General features: G+C 42.6%; 1 protein-coding gene across 1 annotated transcript; it reads left to right on the top strand.

Annotated features, from left to right (window-relative positions):
- Positions 1-3,995: 3,995 nt before the first annotated feature.
- On the top strand, positions 3,996-13,553 carry GSTO1 (glutathione S-transferase omega 1). The gene is made up of 6 exons (XM_081863457.1): positions 3,996-4,142; positions 6,334-6,442; positions 7,446-7,668; positions 8,946-9,047; positions 9,833-9,939; positions 13,107-13,553. Exons 1-6 carry the CDS (start codon positions 4,025-4,027, stop codon positions 13,258-13,260), a joined length of 813 nt encoding a protein of 270 aa, XP_081719583.1. The 5' UTR covers positions 3,996-4,024; the 3' UTR covers positions 13,261-13,553.
- Positions 13,554-17,974: the final 4,421 nt, after the last annotated feature.

Genomic DNA, 17,974 nt, shown 5'->3' with positions numbered 1-17,974 from the left:
GTGACTGACTCCTTCCGCGCGCTGGGAGGGCGGGGTTATATCCAGAGCCAACCTGTAAGAAGTCTAATAACTGGATGACGTAGACGCTCTCTCTCTTCCTGCCCCTCATGCTATGGAGGTCGGTTCCCACGTTGTGGAATTTAATGCCCAGGAAACATGCATGAGATTAGACGACGAAACCGGGAACGTTTTTTAAAAACAAATTATTTTCATCTTTAAAATATTCAGGCTGCCCTCCTATACACAACTGAGAGTCAGTCCTTTTGAAACTTAAGTGGGACTGATCTCTGAGTAAATATGTCTAGCTCTAATCACGTTTTATTCAAATTGTGTTTATTGTCATGCTGGTATAATCAAACGACAATAAAAATGACAAATTTTCAGGTGCTTAAAAAAAAACCAAAAAAACATGGGGGCATTTTCACAAGTGCGGCTAATTATCTCAGTGAAGACCTTACTTGGAAAATAAATACAACCCAGGTGGCTAAGAAAGCCCAACAGAGACTCCATCACCTCAGAGTATTGCAGAAGAACGATGCCAGTCAACATTTGATGATCTCCTTCTACCGGTCAACAATAGAATGTGTCCTTTCATACTGCATCATGGTGTGGTACACTGGTTTGACATCATCTGATAGGAAGTGCCTACAGAGGGTGGCGAATACAGCACAAGATATTATGGGCTGTCCCGTGAATCCGCTGGATGAAATAGCGGAAGAATGTTGCCTCAGGAGAGAGGAAAATTCTCAGGGATGATTCACATCCTGGCTGGCATTTTCTTGATTTCCTGCCGTCAGGCAGAAGATATAGAAGCTTGGTTAGTCGCACCAACAGGGTAAAGAACAGCTATCCATGGGCTGTTAGGCTGCTGAATGAAAAGATAACAACAGGGCAACTGACTTTCGGGTGTGTGTCAGAAACGAGAGGAATTAAGACTAAGAGAGCTGAGTGGGGGGTGCTCGTGTAATTTCGCTGTATACAGGTTGTACAAGTGACAATAAAGTATTTCAATTTCAATAATAATGTCTTTTAGTTTGGAATTTTAAACTTCTGAATGTTCTAACATTGAATAGATAAGGGAAGAAAGCATTTAAAAGCAAACACTAGAGACTAGGTCCCTTCCCCAAGACATGCTTAAATTGGTGGTGACATTATTTTTGTTGGTGTGCTAAATTAAGTTCACTTGAAGGGTTGTTATTTTTTTATTCCCAGAATCTAATTTTAGGTCACCATATACTTTTGGGAGAGGAAAGGACAAATAAATCAAGCTCCTTTGAGACCAAATGCTTTCCAGTTCTACTATTTTAAACCTTCCTAGTTATACACCATGGGTAGGCAAACTAAGGCCCGAGGGCTGGATCTGTCCTAATTGCCTTCTAAATCTGGCCTGCTGATGGTCCAGGGATCAGCATGTTTTTACATGAGTAGAATGTGTCCTTTTATCTAAAATGCATCTCTGGGTTATTTGTGGAGCCTGCCTGGTGTTTTTACATGAGGAAAATGTGTGCTTTTATTTAAAATGCATCTATGGTTATTTGTGGGGCATAGGAATTCATTCATTCCCCCCCCCATATAATCCGGTCCCCCACAAGGTCTGAGGGACAGTGGAACGGCCCCTTGCTAAAAAAGTTTGCTGACCCCTGTTATACACTCTTGATATTGTATTCCTTCCTTGTGAAACTCTAGTAGGTAGATACATGGCAGAGCTTTTTGTTCTCTTTCTCTTGTTATCATGGATTGTGCCAGGCACGCTAAGGCATGTGTTGCTGGGAGGAGCTGGAACGCCTTTTGTTTTATAAGGATAGTGCAGAGGTCTCTCCAATTACCCTCCTTTTCATTTGCTGCTGTGACAGGCTATAGGATACATTTAAAATAGATCCCCGACCCTAAGAATCCTGGGAAAGACAGTTTACCCTTTAAAGTGCTACAATTTCCAGAACACTTAACAAATACAATTCACATGAGGTGGAGTTGCTTTAAATGTACTTTAACCATATGGCGTGTATGCAGCCAAACCAGCAGAGCTGTAAGTAGCTCAGATAAGTCACACACTGGTAATAATGAGATTTAAAGTACATTTTAAGCGCAAATTCATTCCCTCAAATAATTCTGGGCACTGTAGTTTATAAGGGTTTCTGGAACATGTAACCGAGGAGTAAACTACATTATCCAGAATTCCTTGAGGGCAAGAACGTGTTTTGAATGTGTTTTAAAGATATATTATTACTTTACACTTATTAGGACTGAGCCCTAGGATTTCATTATTAAATGTGCAGTAGTCTTGCAATACCAAGGAAGACTGTTTCTAAATTGTTAGAAACAGGTTAGATTTCCTTTGCAACCTAATTCACAAATTAAAACAAGAAAAGCCACATTTTTAAAACTGCTGAAAATCACATGGAATGCTGGAAGATAAGATAGCAAAAAGCAAAACAAGAATAATGCACAGCTAGGATGACTGTGCATAAAAATACAGTGGTATCTCGGGTTACATATGCTTCAGGTTACAGACTCTGCTAACCCAGAAATAGTACCATGGGTTAAGAACTTTGCTTCAGGATGAGAACAGAAATCGTGCTCTGGCGGCGCAGCAGCAGCAGGAAGCCCCATTAGCTAAAGTGGTGCGTCAGGTTAAGAACAGTTTCACGTTAAGAACGGACCTCTGGAACAAATTAAGTACTTAACCCGAGGTACCACTGTACAGAGTCACCATTGTTGTTGACGATTTGGCCACAGTGTTACAAGACTGTTTCTCAACTTTGGGTTACTAACTTTATAGGCTGATATTACAACAGGTAAAATTATCCTTTACATCTGGCCTCCCTGGTGGCAATCCTTTGGACTACTACTTCTCAGGAGATATTAAAAGAACATGGTAAGCCCGATGTGCATGATTCAGTGTTTGCCTTTGCTATGCATGTATCACATGCATCCTTAGTATGTCAGGGACCTGTGAGCCCAGGAAGTACTCTGAAAAACTTTGTTTTTGAACGAGTCACTCCATTTTTGTCCTTGTTTCAAACTCCTTGCAAGTCCAGCCTGCTCCTGCCGTGCTAGTTTCCTTCTTGTAGGGAGTTTTTAAAAAACAACCAACACAAACCACATAAAGAGCAGTCTGTGGGTAGAACCATGTGGTAGGAACAGCCCTGATATCCTGAGGTGCAAATTATTATTACTCCCATTTGGTTGCAGTGTATATGTACTTTCAGGGTGGAGTTGCTCTTTGCCCCAGTGCAGGGAACTTGAGTTGAGAATGTAAACCATTAGCTAAAGTGGTGTCTCAGGTTATGAACAGTTTCAGGTTAAGAATGGACCTCCGGAACGGATTAAGTACGTAACCAGAGGTACCACTGTACATATAATGTCTCTGTTTTCAGTTCAGAGTCCTTTCCACAGGTCAGTTACATTTGGTGTGAGACACGACTTGGGGTTTCAATGAATATTGGGGATGAGAATCAAGTACTCCACTTTGAGCGCCTTGGATAAACGGTGGGCTATGAATGCATAAATAAAAAATATTGATTTCCGTGTAAGTGGAGGTAGGACTTTAGCTGAAGCACCTTTAGGCTGGAAACCTAAAGCCCCACTGCTATCCATATCCACTCAGAGTTATGTCCAGGGCTGGATTTAGGTTTGATGAGGCCCTAAGCTACTGAAGGTAATGGAGCCCTTTATATGTCCAGCTGTCCTTTGTCAACAACAAATTGTCCCTGTTTTTTGTGTTGAAGCTATATGGTAGTTTATAGACCTAACAGGTATCTAAAGCCATTTGCCACTGCTGCTGTATGTAGGTTTTATTTTATTTGTTTTTTTTATTTTATATTTTGGAGATGTACATCCAGGTTTTTTTCCTTTAAATTTTTTTGGGGGGCGACAAGAGAGTGTAGTCCTAAGCTATACATAGCTTGTTTTAGCTTATGTGTGAATCCAACACTGGTACGTCCAGGCGCTTTCCAGTGGCCAAGTTCTGAGGCGGCTTCTATAACGGAATCGTCGCAGAATAACGAAGGGGGCGGATCAAGGGATGTGGGCGGAGACAGTCGGCCGACTCCGGGGAGGTTCCCTTTCTTCGGTGTCCATCACTTGCCTGCTGACTACACCAGGGAGAATGTCTGGGGAATTCGCTAGGAGCTTAGGAAAAGGTGAGAGGGTTTGCTTCTTTCCCGCAGCATTGCATGCTCTCTGCTTGCCTGTGCCTGTCCTTGTGGGGAGGATCGGGCTGCCTCTTTTCCTTGTGGCGCCCTTCCGACGCCCAGCAAATACTAAGTTTAGTGATTTTCCTCCATATTACGGCAAGGGAAGAAAGGGGTGAAATTTCCCCCTTCTCCGAGCCCGCTCTTTACCACCCCACCCGCTGATGTGTTTTAAAAATAAGAATAATAATGCCAAGCTGCGTTTATTTAACGGCACGTGATTTGCTGCGGCGCATACGTTCAGAGGCACGTATAGGAAGAGAGGGCGGGGAGGATTTCCTGGGACTATTTATGAAATTATAACGTTTCAAAATGGACTCTTTCCTTGAAACTCTGTGTAAAGCAAATCTCCGAAGCAGCTCGCCACGAACTTCACTAAAAGCGACGTGCGTTTTAAAAATAAACGCTCTTCAAAGCAGTTTGCATGGCGGCGTGTCACTCCTCTAGTTTCCTCATTTAATTAAAAAAACAACAACACACAACGGTCGTGAGCTCTCTCTCTCCTCTGAGCTACGTCTGATGCGATACGCGCGTTGCTGTTTGTGCACAGACCTGCATGTGAAAAATAGGATTGGCGTTGATGACTTCAATGTGCCTCAGGTCACCTCCTTCCCCTGCACTCTGTTTGCACTGATAATTGTATTGGTAACATGACTGTTTAATTTGCACACCTTCTAAAGGTCTGTTCAGATGTTGGTGTAGCTTCCTAAACTTCTTGTCTAGCCGCTGCTGGTAATGAGCTAATTGAGGGTGCAGTGTAATATCAGAAGTGGATTTTGTAGTAAGTAGCTACTTTCCCAGTTGGCAAATTCTCCAGATGCCTATTTTGCTAGACCCAGAAGAGTCTGTTGTGATCTTCCATGCTGTGTCCCTACACTAGACCCCAATTCATTCATGGGACACTTTTCAATTGGCACTGAAGACAAGATGCTGATTAAATTGGTGAGGGCAGTGTTGTGCCACACACTTTTTCTCTTAATAAACCATGGATCTTTATGGGGTAGCTGCAGCTTGTTCTTGTAAGAAATACAACTGCAGAACAACTTGCACATTGTAGGAGTCCTTAAATGAGTTTTGATGATTTATAGACCTGTTACTCCTATAAAGAAAGAGCACCCTGTTAAAATCATGAGTTGGGGTTGTAAGAGCTCATGAAACCTCAAAAAGCAGCACTCTTGTGTCCTAGAGCATGATAATTTTCCCTGACTGGAAATAAATACATGTCCATCTGAAAATTTGGTAGATGCAAACAGTATTGAAAATGGGATGGCATATAACTGCCCTGATGCCATCATGGCCACAGATCATCCTGAGTGAGCTATAGTCTCTTTCCTATAGCCCAAGCCTGTGAAGTACGTCCATCCTTGGTTTGGGGAAGAGCATAAACTTAAGTGTCTTTCCCACACAACCTTCCTTCCTGGCTTGTGACTTTGTGTCTGCCTACATGCCCAAGTCTAGCAAGGAAGTTATGTGTGTGTTCCTTTGCTGCATACACAGAGAGAGATGGATGTGTTGAGACATGTTGGGACGTTCATTTTGTTTCTTCCTGGCCCTGCAGTCATGTATGAATAGCGGTGAATTGGCCCCATAAGTCCAAACCAGGTGGGGAAATGAGTGCTGCAACGCTAAGCTTATGCTGCCAAATCTTTTGTTTTTGTTTTTTACAGCATATTCCTGCACATGTTTATTCAGTGATAAATCCCATTGAGTTCAATGGGGCTTACTCTCAGATAAGTGGATATAGGACTGCAGGCTTAAGCTCCAAAAAGTGCAGAACAATTACAATGTACAAGCTGCTTACTTTGTTATTGCTATTCAGCTGAGTGCTGGGGAATTATTCTCAGATCGGTAGCTTGGCATCCTCAAACTCCTGTCGCCATTTACTTTCCTCTGCTAATTCATCTGAATTAAGATGTGAATCACCAGTGTGAAAAAAGCCTTTGGAATGACTGCAGGGTTATGAAAATGGAGCATATCAAATACCAGAGGAATTTATTTTTTGGAAGGCTCCCCTTTTTTCTCTCTGCTTCTTTGTTCTCTCTGCCCTAAGTCCTGGCCTGCTTATGGTTTCTGTTCAGAAAAGGCTATAATTTTGCTAGTTCTGACCAGAATGACCTGTGTAAGTCTCTTTGTATTCCAGGAAGTTCTGCTCCAGGGCCTGTGCCGGAGGGAGTGATCCGTCTTTACAGTATGCGCTACTGCCCTTTTGCACAGAGAACAAGGCTAGTCCTCAAAGCCAAAGGAATCAAGTAAGATCAGTCAATTAGTCATTTTACTTGTATGCCACCTTTCCAAAAACTAAAAATGTAACAAAAGTAGTTGTAAACAATAAACGAAACATCAAAAAGTACACAACCAAATAGAACAATTTCCACATAAAACATAAGATCAAAAATATACAGAAATTAACAGCAACAGCCACACCCAACAACTCCCCCAAACAATACTCCAGCCCCCAGATCAAATGAACCTTCTCTCTAATTTCACTTAGTCTTAATTTTATTGTACTTTAATTGTTTTTAACCACCTTTGGGGCTGAAAACTGGCAGATGTTCACCGCATATCAAGCTTTATGGGAGTTGCCTTCCAATTGACACAGGGTGTGTTTCTACGCACCCATGCACTCCACCCAGAAAGTGTGCGCCACAGCATGAGGCAGTGGAATGTGGAGATTCCCATTTTGACCCCGTGATGTTTTTGCATCCAACAAGAGGAGGAGGTGGAGCTGCCGAAAGAACCCTTTGATGAGTGCTAGAATGGAGTCCATGGTCTGGAGCAGGCATCAGCTAACTTTTTCAGCAGGGGGCTGGTCCACTGTCCCTCAGACCTTGGGGGGGGGGGCAGACTATATTTTGAAGGGGGAAAAATGAACAAATTCCTATGCCCCACAAATAACCCAGAGATGCATTTTAAATAAAAGGACACATTCTACTCATGTAAAAACACACTGCTTCCCGGACCATCTGCAGGCCAGATTTAGAAGGTGATTTGGGCCAGATCCGGCCCCCAGGCCTTAGTTTGCCTACCCATGGTCTGGATCAAGCCCAGAGGCCAGTGGTTCCCCATTCGTCATCTAGACCCCTTGCCTTCTAGTTCCTAATGGTTAGAGGGCTGGATCTGGAGTTCTGTAACCATGTAGCCTATATGAAACAAGCTTAGGTGATTTCAGTAACATAGCAGAAGTTGACTCTAACTGTAACAGGCAAGTTGGCAAAATAACCTTGCTGTGTTTTTCCGTTTCATACGTTTTAGTCATGAAATTGTCAATATCAACTTGAAAAACAAGCCAGACTGGTTTTTTGAGAAAAGCCCATTCGGATTGGTACCTGTGCTAGAGACCAGCAAGGGCCAGTTGATCTATGAGTCTCCAATCACTTGTGAGTATTTGGATGAAGCGTATCCAGAGAAGAAGCTGTATCCTGCAGATCCTTATGATAAAGCTTATCAGAAGATGCTCTTGGAACAGTTCTCCAAGGTGTGTACGGAGGAGTAACGGGAAACTCATTTCAGTGTGTGGTATGAAAATAACACTTGATAAGGCATTGTTATGATTACAGGCAATTTGCTAGGCAACACCACTGCCCTATTTTAAACATGTGCCTGAAAGCAAAAAGTGAGATCTGCAAAGAAAACATTTGTGGAAGAAAGACAGTGGTTTTAAAGTTACTGGACAATGTGACCTAATGCTGGTGTTACTAGGAACTGGTTGCTACAAAGAGTTTTAGTGTGTTGACATGCCACTTATGGCATCCTGCACAGATCCTGGTACAAGATGACAGGACCAGGCTGGTATAACTGAGAAACTGGGATTTTGTAGAGTAGGGACAACAGAGGAAACACTGGTGAATGTGGAACATACAGACAGGGTAAGGTGGCTGCTATACGTTGTCCCAACATAGGACTAAAGTATAGAAGCAAAGCGGAACTGCTAATGTACTGTGTAGCTTTGCTTTTCCTTTGAGCTTACTTGGAATTCTACATTAAACCAGGGTTATTCTGGATGCTGAGTGGAAGGGGTGTGTGTTGATATCTGGTACGATCTTCTGGGTTGTTCCACATTCTGCTGCATTGAGAGATGCTTTCTGTGGGTTTATCTCCCTTGGTTTGTGTTTCCTCCTCTCCATCTTAAGCCCATTCACTTCTATGACAACAAAATTCATTAGAATTTTTTTAATAAGGCGTTTGAGGAACACATCCAAGCTCCTGTAGCATCACACAATGGAAAGTTGCCCTGTGTTAACTAAAATGGACACGTTTCTCTGTCTGTAGTATGCAATTAAATGTGTGAAAGAGAAAGGTGTGAATCTCAATAGGTAACCAAATTGTTTAGAGGAGGAAAGCAACTCGTTTAGGTATCTTTATAGCAGGGGTGGTGAGCTTGTGGCCCTCTTATTGGACTCTTAACACCCATCACATTGGCTGGAGCTGATAGGATTTGGAATCCAGTGACACCCGGAGGTCCACAGGTTCCTCATTCCTGCTTCATACTAATGGAAAGATGGTGTGGATGGATGTTCTACCAAGGTGAAAGGACTCTTCTACAGTTCAGAACAGTTGGCCAGTGGAAGCCATGCTGGGCTGCAACTTACACCCTCTTACTGACAGGGCTTTATGAGGACAAGCTGTCTACTGCTGTAAATTTAGTCATGGTAGAATTACTTGTCGTTCTTAGCATGCATTTATGTTCCTTGAATTAAAATGCTAAGCACCTTTCTGCACCTTGGTAACACGGCAATCTCTGCTTTTGCTTAGCTAACTCCTCTGTGTCACAAGTATTTGCTGGCCATCAGGAGTGGAGACAATGCCTCTGCAGTGAAGAATGAGCTCCGAGAAAGGCTTCTGAAACTTGAAGAGGTGAGAGTTGGGGGTGGGGGGCATTGTTCCAAGGAAAGCTATACATTAACTTGATTGTGAAGGAGAGAGGTTCCCCGTTTCCATTCCACACAAAAGGTCTCTTCGGTTTTCCAATTAAATTCAAGCATTATGTCCTTGGGCAACTCTTCTACTCTGTTACTAGACTGAAGATATCTTTTGAACCTGTGTTAGGGAACATATTGCTCTGTTCTCTGTATCTTATTTCCATAGCTGTACTTCATGCAATGAAAGTCTAATATTTTGATCCTCCGCATCCCACACAAGGGCTCATTGAAACTTGTGACTCTTCCACATAATTTAGTTTTGGGATTACGTACTCTGAGCAGACTCTAGTGCTGCCCACTAGAGGGAGCCATGTTCATATCTTTATTGATGGATTTGTTTCTGTCTGAGGAGGGATTTTCAAACAAAAAACCAAGAGTGTTTCCAGACAGAAAGCTCCTAGGGCTTTCCAGTGGTTGCAGTTTTGCTTTCTGCTGAATCTAGAATTGCAGCCAAGAAGTTCTTAAAATCCAGCTGCACAACCCACTTTGGTCTGTGATCTATTGTGCAGTCTACTCGGAACCAGTACAGGTTAAAATCTCCACACAGGTCTGCAACATAGGGGTAGAAGTTCTGAAACTACTGAGCTCTGTATAACAAGGTGCTCTCTGTTATATATGCAGCCCCTTTCCCCTTCCTCACTCTAGATTTCAGTTTCTGCAAGCTCTCTTGGTATACTGTGCTTTTTATGTAGGAATGTCATGTGTCTCTTTCCCTTTTAGATTCTAGTAAAGTGCAAGACTAAGTATTTCGGTGGGAACACTGTTTCCATGATCGACTATCTGATCTGGCCTTGGTTTGAGCGTATGGAGCCCTACGAGTTATATGAGTAAGCCCTTTGAATCATTTGTACCTCTCACATTTGAGTACCATTCTCCAGCTACATTCCTTCCCTTGTCCCTTCGCCAATGGGCAGCATTGATGGGGAGAGCTACTGCCATTTGTTCTGGTTCATCTGTAATCTGCAAGGCAATGGGGTATCTGGCGGAAGTGAAGTGGGTGCAGAAGAGGAGAATCATTCTTATTTGAAAATGCACATTTGACTCACTTGAATATATGTTTCTGGAGTGATCCCTTTTGATCTATCCTGGTATTTACTGGCAGATTCGGTTCTGTTCAATTTGAATTCAATCAAGACAGTGGGTTTCTTTTCTCACTACAGATAATGGCCACACTTGGATGATCATTCCTCTAATAAGTCCAAGGTATGAACAGCCCTTTTGGCTGTATGCACAGCCCCTTTGTTCTTCCCCATGCAAGCAAAGTCTTCTGTTAACCACAGCTTCCCAGTTCAGGGAGGAAAAAAACTAGTTAAGAGCCTCAGAACAAGTTTGGATACTAAATGTACTTCAAACCATGGTTTAGAAACTTAACTTGTTCTAATGCTGTTAACTGTGGTTTCTCATTTTGTCCAAACTGAGAAACTGTAGTTAACAGAAAATTACCTGGTTGTGTTGGCTGTAGCTGCAAAGGGAAGAGTGAAGAAGCTAAATGCTTGGTCAAAAGGCTTGCTCATCTCTTGCCTTGTTAAGCTGAGATGTGATATATTTGGATCTCGTGAGTAATAACACCTGCATGTTTCGTGAGGCTGATGAAGCTTCTACCACAATCTGTCAGGCTCTAGTGGCAGCTTAATGGAGTTTTTGTTGTTGTTGCTTTATCTGATGCAGCCACTCCTGCACATATTTTTTTAAAAAAACATTTTAAATGTAACCTAACAGTTTTGTGATTACTGTGGGAGGATTAAAATTCTCATTAGAAACATTGCCGAGGCTGAATGTTATCAAACTATGCCGCAAGGTGTCCAGAGGGTAATTAGAGGAGGATCAGACTCCTCTGATGATTTGCCTTTTCTCTGCTCTCCTTGAAGAGTCCAGGGTCAGGCTCGGTGCTCTGGGATTTCTGAGAAATTCCCTTTGTATTATACTTGTACAGTAAATCAGATAATAGGAGTTCAGGTTTTACTTTCTTTTCTTTGGCATAATGTCAGGTTTAGATCTGACTTCAAAGCCATCTCAGGTGCACGCAGTGTATAGGATTATCATCCTAAGAAAGACATTTGTATACTTTTCCTTTAAAAAAATGGAATGATGAGTTGACTAGGGGCAGGATAGGAACATAGGGAGCTGACTTATACTGAGTCAGGCAGTTGGTCCATCTTAGTATTTCCTACACTTACTGGCAGTGGCTCTCAAATGATTTCAGACAGGGGTCTGTCCCAGCCCTACCTGGAGGTGCCAGGAGTTGAAAACAGTGGTACCTCAGGTTACAGACGCTTCAGGTTACAGATGCTTCAGGTTAGACTCTGCTAACCCAGAAACAGTACCTTGGGTTAAGAACTTTGCTTCAAGATGAGAACAGAAATTGTGCAGTGGCACCAGCGGGAGGCCCCATTAGCTAAAGTGGTACCTCGGGTTAAGAATGGTTTCAAGTTAAGAACGGACCTCCAAAACGAATTAAGTTCTTTACCCGAGGTACCACTGTATTGGACCATCTGCATGGATCTAGGAGTCTTGGTTGACCACAAACTTGACATGAGCCAACAGTGTGACGCAGCAGCTAAAAAAGCCAATGCAATTCTGGGCTGCATCAATAGGAGTATAGCATCTAGATCAAGGGAAGTAATAGTGCCACTGTATTCTGCTCTGGTCAGACCTCACCTGGAGTACTGTGTCCAGTTCTGGGCACCACAGTTCAAGAAGGACACGAACAAACTGGAACGTGTCCAGAGGGCGGCAACCAAAATGGTCAAAGGCCTGGAAACAATGCCTTATGAGGAACGGCTAAGGGAGCTGGGCATGTTTAGCCTGGAGAAGAGGAGGTTAAGGGGTGATATGATAGCCATGTTCAAATAGATAAAAGGATGTCACATAGAGGAGGGAGAAAGGTTGTTTTCTGCTGCTCCAGAGAAGCGGACACGGAGCAATGGCTCCAAACTACAAGAAAGAAGATTCCACCTAAACATTAGGAAGAACTTCCTGACAGTAAGAGCTGTTCGACAGTGGAATTTGCTGCCAAGGAGTGTGGTGGAGTCTCCTTCTTTGGAGGTCTTTAAGCAGAGGCTTGACAACCATATGTCAGGAGTGCTCTGATGGTGTTTCCTGCTTGGCAGGGGGTTGGACTCGATGGCCCTTGTGGTCTCTTCCAACTCTATGATTCTATGATTCTATGTGCTACCACAGAGCTATGGCCCTTCTACAGTTAAGCTTGTGGAGCCACCTTCAGGTAGCAGGCTTTTTCCATTTCTAGGTTCTAGACAGCTGCACTATACATCCCATGCCAGTTTGGCTCTGCAGCACACAACTAGGAAGGAGATGTGGGTGTTGTTTTTTTCCGAGCCACTCCGGAGAAGAAGACTATGAATAGTTTCTAGCTGTGCTGGCCAAATGGAACTTCCAGATGCTGGGAGTAAACAGGGGGCCACTCCTTCATACCCTGCTTGTGGGTATCCAGAATCCTCTGGCTGGCAAATGGAAGTAGAAACTTAATGTAGCATGGCTCTTGCTCCAACAGTATAGTTCTTGCCATGGAAAGTGTGTTATTTCAGGCTGCATTGCCTGTGGGCTGATCTCTCGGCCAAATAGCCTGGAAAAACCCCTCTAATTCAAACTGTTGAAATTGGGAAGTGCTGAAACGACACACCTGCTCTCCAAAACTAGAGCAGTGCAGCAGTGCCCCCTATCTATTTTGAAGCATCGCATCATTTCTAAGGAAGCCAAGCATAATGGATGTCAAAAACCTCTCTTCTTCTAACAGAGCTAAATGCAGACAGCTTAGTAGTTTGGAAGCTGCCTTATACAGAAGTAGACCAACGGTCCATTGAGCTTAATATTGTATTCTACACTGTCTGGCAGCAGCTCTCTGGAGTTTCAGAAGTATGCCAGGGTTTGAATTTGGGACCTTCTGCATTCAAAACATGTGCTCCACCGGAGACCTTTTGCAGACAAACCACCATAGATGTAGGCTTCACAGTGACTTTTTTAATTTTCTCTGCAGCTGTTTGGACCACACACCAGAGCTAAAACACTGGGTTGAAGCCATGAAGCTGGATCCGGCTGTCAAGGCTACAGTAACCAACGCTCAGACATACAAAGGCTTCCTGGAGCTCTATCTGAAGAACAGCCATGAGGCCTGCGACTACGGGCTCTGAAAATTAGTGGAGGGAAGCCTTTTCAATAGTTGGAAAAGGAAGATGGAGCTACTGCCGTCACATGCAGAGCTGCACTGTCCACTATTGGTTTGGTTTCTGTGTTTGATGTACAGTAGGGATATGGCTCTGCTGAAGTGACAGACCACCTGCAAAAAATAAGGCTTTCTTTTCCAAAAGGGTGATGTTCAGAATTTGCCTAACTTTGTTTGCCCACCAAAGTTGTAACGTCTTTTTCCTCAGGTAGACATGTGTATTGGCTCTGCTGCTGTTCTGAAATAAACACACTTTTAAAAATACAGGCGTTTCCTGTTAATTTTCCTTGCTGCTCCACAGGAGAGGCTATGTCGCTGGAGATGTTAGCGTGCAAGTAAAATATAATGCTGTGCATGCTAGGCTGAGTTTTGCTGTGCCTTTGAAAAGTTCAGGATGCACCCTAGGAAGCAAGCTGTGTTGCTGTTTTTATTTTAATTGTGGAAACAAAAAATTGATCATATAAAAAAATCCATACATTTCCCCCATACATAGGAAGCTGCTTATACAGTCAGACCACTGGTCCGTCAAGCTCAGAAGTCTACACAGATTGGCAATGACTTTCTAGATGGGTCTTTCCCAGCCCTGCCTGGAGATGTCAGGAATTGAACCTGGATCTTTTGGCATGCAAGGGATGTGCTCTACCACTGAGCGACAGCCCATCCTCTTTACTATTCAGATAACATGGCATAAGTATAGAATTTGGGCAAGCTGGCAACCTTATGCAAAGCAGCACTTGTACTTGCTAACTTAAATAGATGAGGGGTCTTGTATGAACAGCTTTACATCATGTAGGGATATTATTCAACTAGCCTTGAAGGCAGCCCTGTTTAGGGAAGCTTTTAATGTTTAACAGACCATTGTATTTTAATATTTTGTTGGAAGCTGCCCAGAGTGGCTGGGGAAACCCAGACAGATGGGTGGGGTATTATTAATAACAACAACAACAATAACAATAATAATAAGTTACTTATTACTGCCTTTCTATCTGGCAGAGGTACAGCTCTTGGCTATTTTTCAGCTGTTCTACATCTGACAATTTTATGTCCACACTCTGCCTCAGTTACTTGCAATTTTCCATTTGCATGTAGAACCAGCCCACCTGGGCTTGAATCCAATTATTGAGTGAACAGAACAACTGCCAGTCATGTTAACAGAGCTTACCCTCTCTCTCCTCCTCTTCCCTGTGACCCAATCTGCTCTGGGGATTCTCCTGACCCTCTAGAGAAGATTTAGGGGCAGTGCAGTAGTTGTTCCACAAACACAATGGCTTAGATTCAACCTCTGTGCTTTACATTGCAGCTTGGTTCCATGGCTGGCTCTAGCTGCAAGTAGCCAACCAAAAAAGTGTAACAATGCACAATTCTCAAGGCTGTTAGGGCAACAGCAGTAGGTGCTGCATCAGAAAAGGGTATTATCCCAGAAGTCATGTCTTCATGGTTAAATACCACATGTGGGCAGTTGCTGTTGTCTTAGAAGTTTTTGGCAGTTCCACAGGAAACAGTAAGCGGTATATACTACTTTGTCATTTACCAGTTAGTGTCAGCCATTATCCTGGGTCCTTTACAAGAGGCAAGGAATGGCAATGGTAGAAGATGAAATAAAAGATTTTTTGAATGATTGTATGTTGTGTGGACTCTGCTTAAATTGGAATCGGCATAAAACATGCCCAATTGCAGATTTACTTACTGAACAACGCACGTTCTCTTATTCTTGGGAAGATAGTGAGCTATAGCCGAAAGGATGCAAAGTAAGAAAATGAGCAATTTCCCCTTTTTCTTTGGTTACACAATGCCTTTGCCACTGGTGGATTTCCATTAATAATACATAAAGCATAAATCTTATTCAGGTCACCTTGAGGATGAATGCATACATTACAGGCATACAATGGAGGCTGCTTGCCTTTTCTTTTTCTTTTTTAATGATGGAATGGAAATATCACTTAACTCTTCCTGAGGCACCCCCAAGCACCTTTCTGTCAGGTTGACAGCTGCCATTTGAAATGACTTTAAACTAGTCTTTGCAGGTGGCAGCTGTCCTGTGTATTCAGCGTCAAAATCCAGTGCAGGCCGTACTGGATTCCTGCAGAGAGAGTCTCCCATTTCTGCCATGAGTTCCTCCTTCAACGGCAACCTATGCATGTTGCAGAACATTCACAAGACTGGACATCCAGAAAGAAGCAAAGCCTATTAGCTGGTCTGAGTAGCACTGCTGTGTACTGCTTTGTCAGAAAAGTCTGACTGCTTTCCATGAGGCTTACCAAGCAAGTATGGACTCAGTCGAAATCTTAGTATTACCCTTCCCCAAAATGTTTTTTCTGCTCATGCAGAAGGTTTAGGAAGGTTAGTATGTATACTTCAAATTGTTTTAACCAGTCTGGTTTGCTTGCTGAGTAAGACATTTTCAATACCTTGCATTTTGGAGACTAAATGTAAATGTGTTTTTAAAGTCTTACTAAAGCATCAGTTTAATTAAACCCCTCATGAGTGCTTGATAACGACCTAGATAAGGATAGCAACTCTTGTGGAAACGCAGAACCCCAAAAAGTGTCATACTATAAACATTCAGATTTTGTGTTTCCTCAGAGAGCTTTGTTTCAAGACCAGCAAAACTGGAAATATTGCTGACTGAGAAAGAAGAGAGATTTTTCCACTTCAACCATGTAATTACTTAAAATAAAATAACTGAAGTTGCAATGGGTTGTTTAATAGGCCTATTAACTGGAGCCACTATTTTACAAGGAGTCAATTATATAGCACGTTGACAAGAATGGAAGAAACATTAAAAATTTAAAAGTGCAGAAGCTGCCTAGAAAAAGAATGCGACAAGGAGGAAGGTATTGCAGTGACCTTTTTATGGCTTCCCTGGACTTGTCATTTTTCAAAACCCATTTTCCAGACCTTTACTCTTTTTTTAAAAAAAGGTAGAGAGGTTTTAACTGTTTCTTCCATCTTCCTCTTAAGTTTTTTACATTATATAAATGGTTTTTCTCAATCGTTGATTTATGTCCTTATAGTGTGGGCCAAAAGGAGCACATTACACTTGGTTTGATATTTCAGCACTTCCACTAGGGACTGGAGTTGCTCAGCTTTCACTGTCCCTAAAGTCGGTCGGATAACAAATAAGCATTTGCACAGTCAGTGAAATAACCAGTGGGCTGATTTAAAAAGAAGTGTGTGGGCAGGGCTTTTTTCCCCCAGCCAGAACTTGTGTTCATGGTAAGTTCTGTCACCTCTTTTTCTAGAAAAATAGCACTGTGTGAGCAAGCTCTTTTCAGTAGGATGTCTGAAGCCTACCTGCTGAAATGCACTTTTTTGGCCTATCATCATCATCATCATCATCATCATCATCATCATCATTATTATTAGCAGCCCCATCTGCACTACATATTTAAAACAGTGCCATTCCAAAAAATCATGGGAACTGTAGTTTGTCAAGGTAGTTGAGAGTTGTTAGGAGGCTCCTGTTCCCCTCATAGAGCTATAATTCCCCGAGTGGTTTAATGATCTTCCCAGGATAATCTTGAGAACTGTAGCTCCATGAAAGGAACTGGTGGAAGACAGAGTTTAATGAAAATACAGATGTCAGAAAGCTCTCTTTCCAGCTAGAATCATAAATGTGCATAAGAACTACATGTACATACTGGTAATGTATGCATCTATGGTTCCTTCCACCCAGAGACCTGGTTGCAAAGGCATTGGCTGGTCTATTAAATGGTATGTTGTTGTTTTCTGGGAGTGGGGCAGGGGCACAATTTGATCCCTATATTCTCCCTCCTAATAACTGATTAAATAGAGATTTGTGGTGGCAGGAACCATGTTCTCTGTGTGTCATTTGAGTGGACCTACACTGCTACATGGGCATGCAGGTAATGTACAGGAGAGCAGTGCTTTATTATGTAAGACGAAAATTCTGCCTATAATCACGTTTGGTTCTTTTATGAACCTATGTGGTGGTCGTACTTCTGTTTATCCAGCAATCAAGTTCTCCATTCAGGAGACCATTCCTAAAACAAAAACAGCCCCCCCCCCAGTACTGTTGGCATTTAACTATTGCTATTAGAACACAGCGTGTTCCGTCTAAGAAGTAGCAGCATAGCAATGCAGCCTGGGCACTAGAGAATAGTAGCAGCAGCAGTAGTAAAGTCTTACTTCCTAAGTGATAACTGCTATTTCCAAAGCCCTTTTCCAGAAAAGAACAAAACCTGGCACATGTTCAGAATCACGGCAGATACAAATGCAAGGTGGAAAGCAGCAAAGGAAGAGCCAATGGCTCATCTAATCCAGCACCCTGTTTTCTCAGTGGCCAATCGGATGCCTGCGGAAAACCCACAAGGAGGACCCAAGGCCAAGAGCACTCTCGCCTCCTGTGGATTCCTGGTATTCAGAAGCATTGCTGTTTCCAAATATGAAGACAGAGCCCAGCCACTATAACTAGTAGCACCTTTGCCTTTCAAAAGAATCCTTTTAAAAAAAACCCCATACCTGAATTTTTGTCCTTTCCCCCACATTACACCAAACATATGGATACCAATCCAGGATGTCATCTTTGTAGAAGAACCTGAATTTCAGGAAATCTTAAAACGTATGGTCATTCTTTCATTTTGTTGAGAACAGCAGTTTATTGCTGTGGTCTGCCTGTGACACTTAACATGTAAAAATAAACCAGAGTGTGTGCAATGCAT

This window comes from Podarcis erhardii (assembly GCF_964252035.2).
Source record: "Podarcis erhardii genome assembly, chromosome: 5".
NCBI classification, from domain to species: Eukaryota; Metazoa; Chordata; class Lepidosauria; order Squamata; family Lacertidae; genus Podarcis; species Podarcis erhardii.
The sequence above is the reverse complement of the archived record's forward strand: the minus strand, read 5'-3'. Positions and strand labels throughout refer to the sequence as shown.

Excerpts from the sequence above, each read along its gene's own strand:
- GSTO1 (XM_081863457.1), top strand. The coding sequence starts at position 4,025 with ATGTGGGCGGAGACAGTCGGCCGACTCCGGGGAGGTTCCCTTTCTTCG. Across the intron at positions 6,443-7,445 it reads CTCAAAGCCAAAGGAATCAA|TCATGAAATTGTCAATATCA; the intron begins GTAAGATCAGTC and ends CATACGTTTTAG. Across the intron at positions 7,669-8,945 it reads TCTTGGAACAGTTCTCCAAG|CTAACTCCTCTGTGTCACAA; the intron begins GTGTGTACGGAG and ends GCTTTTGCTTAG.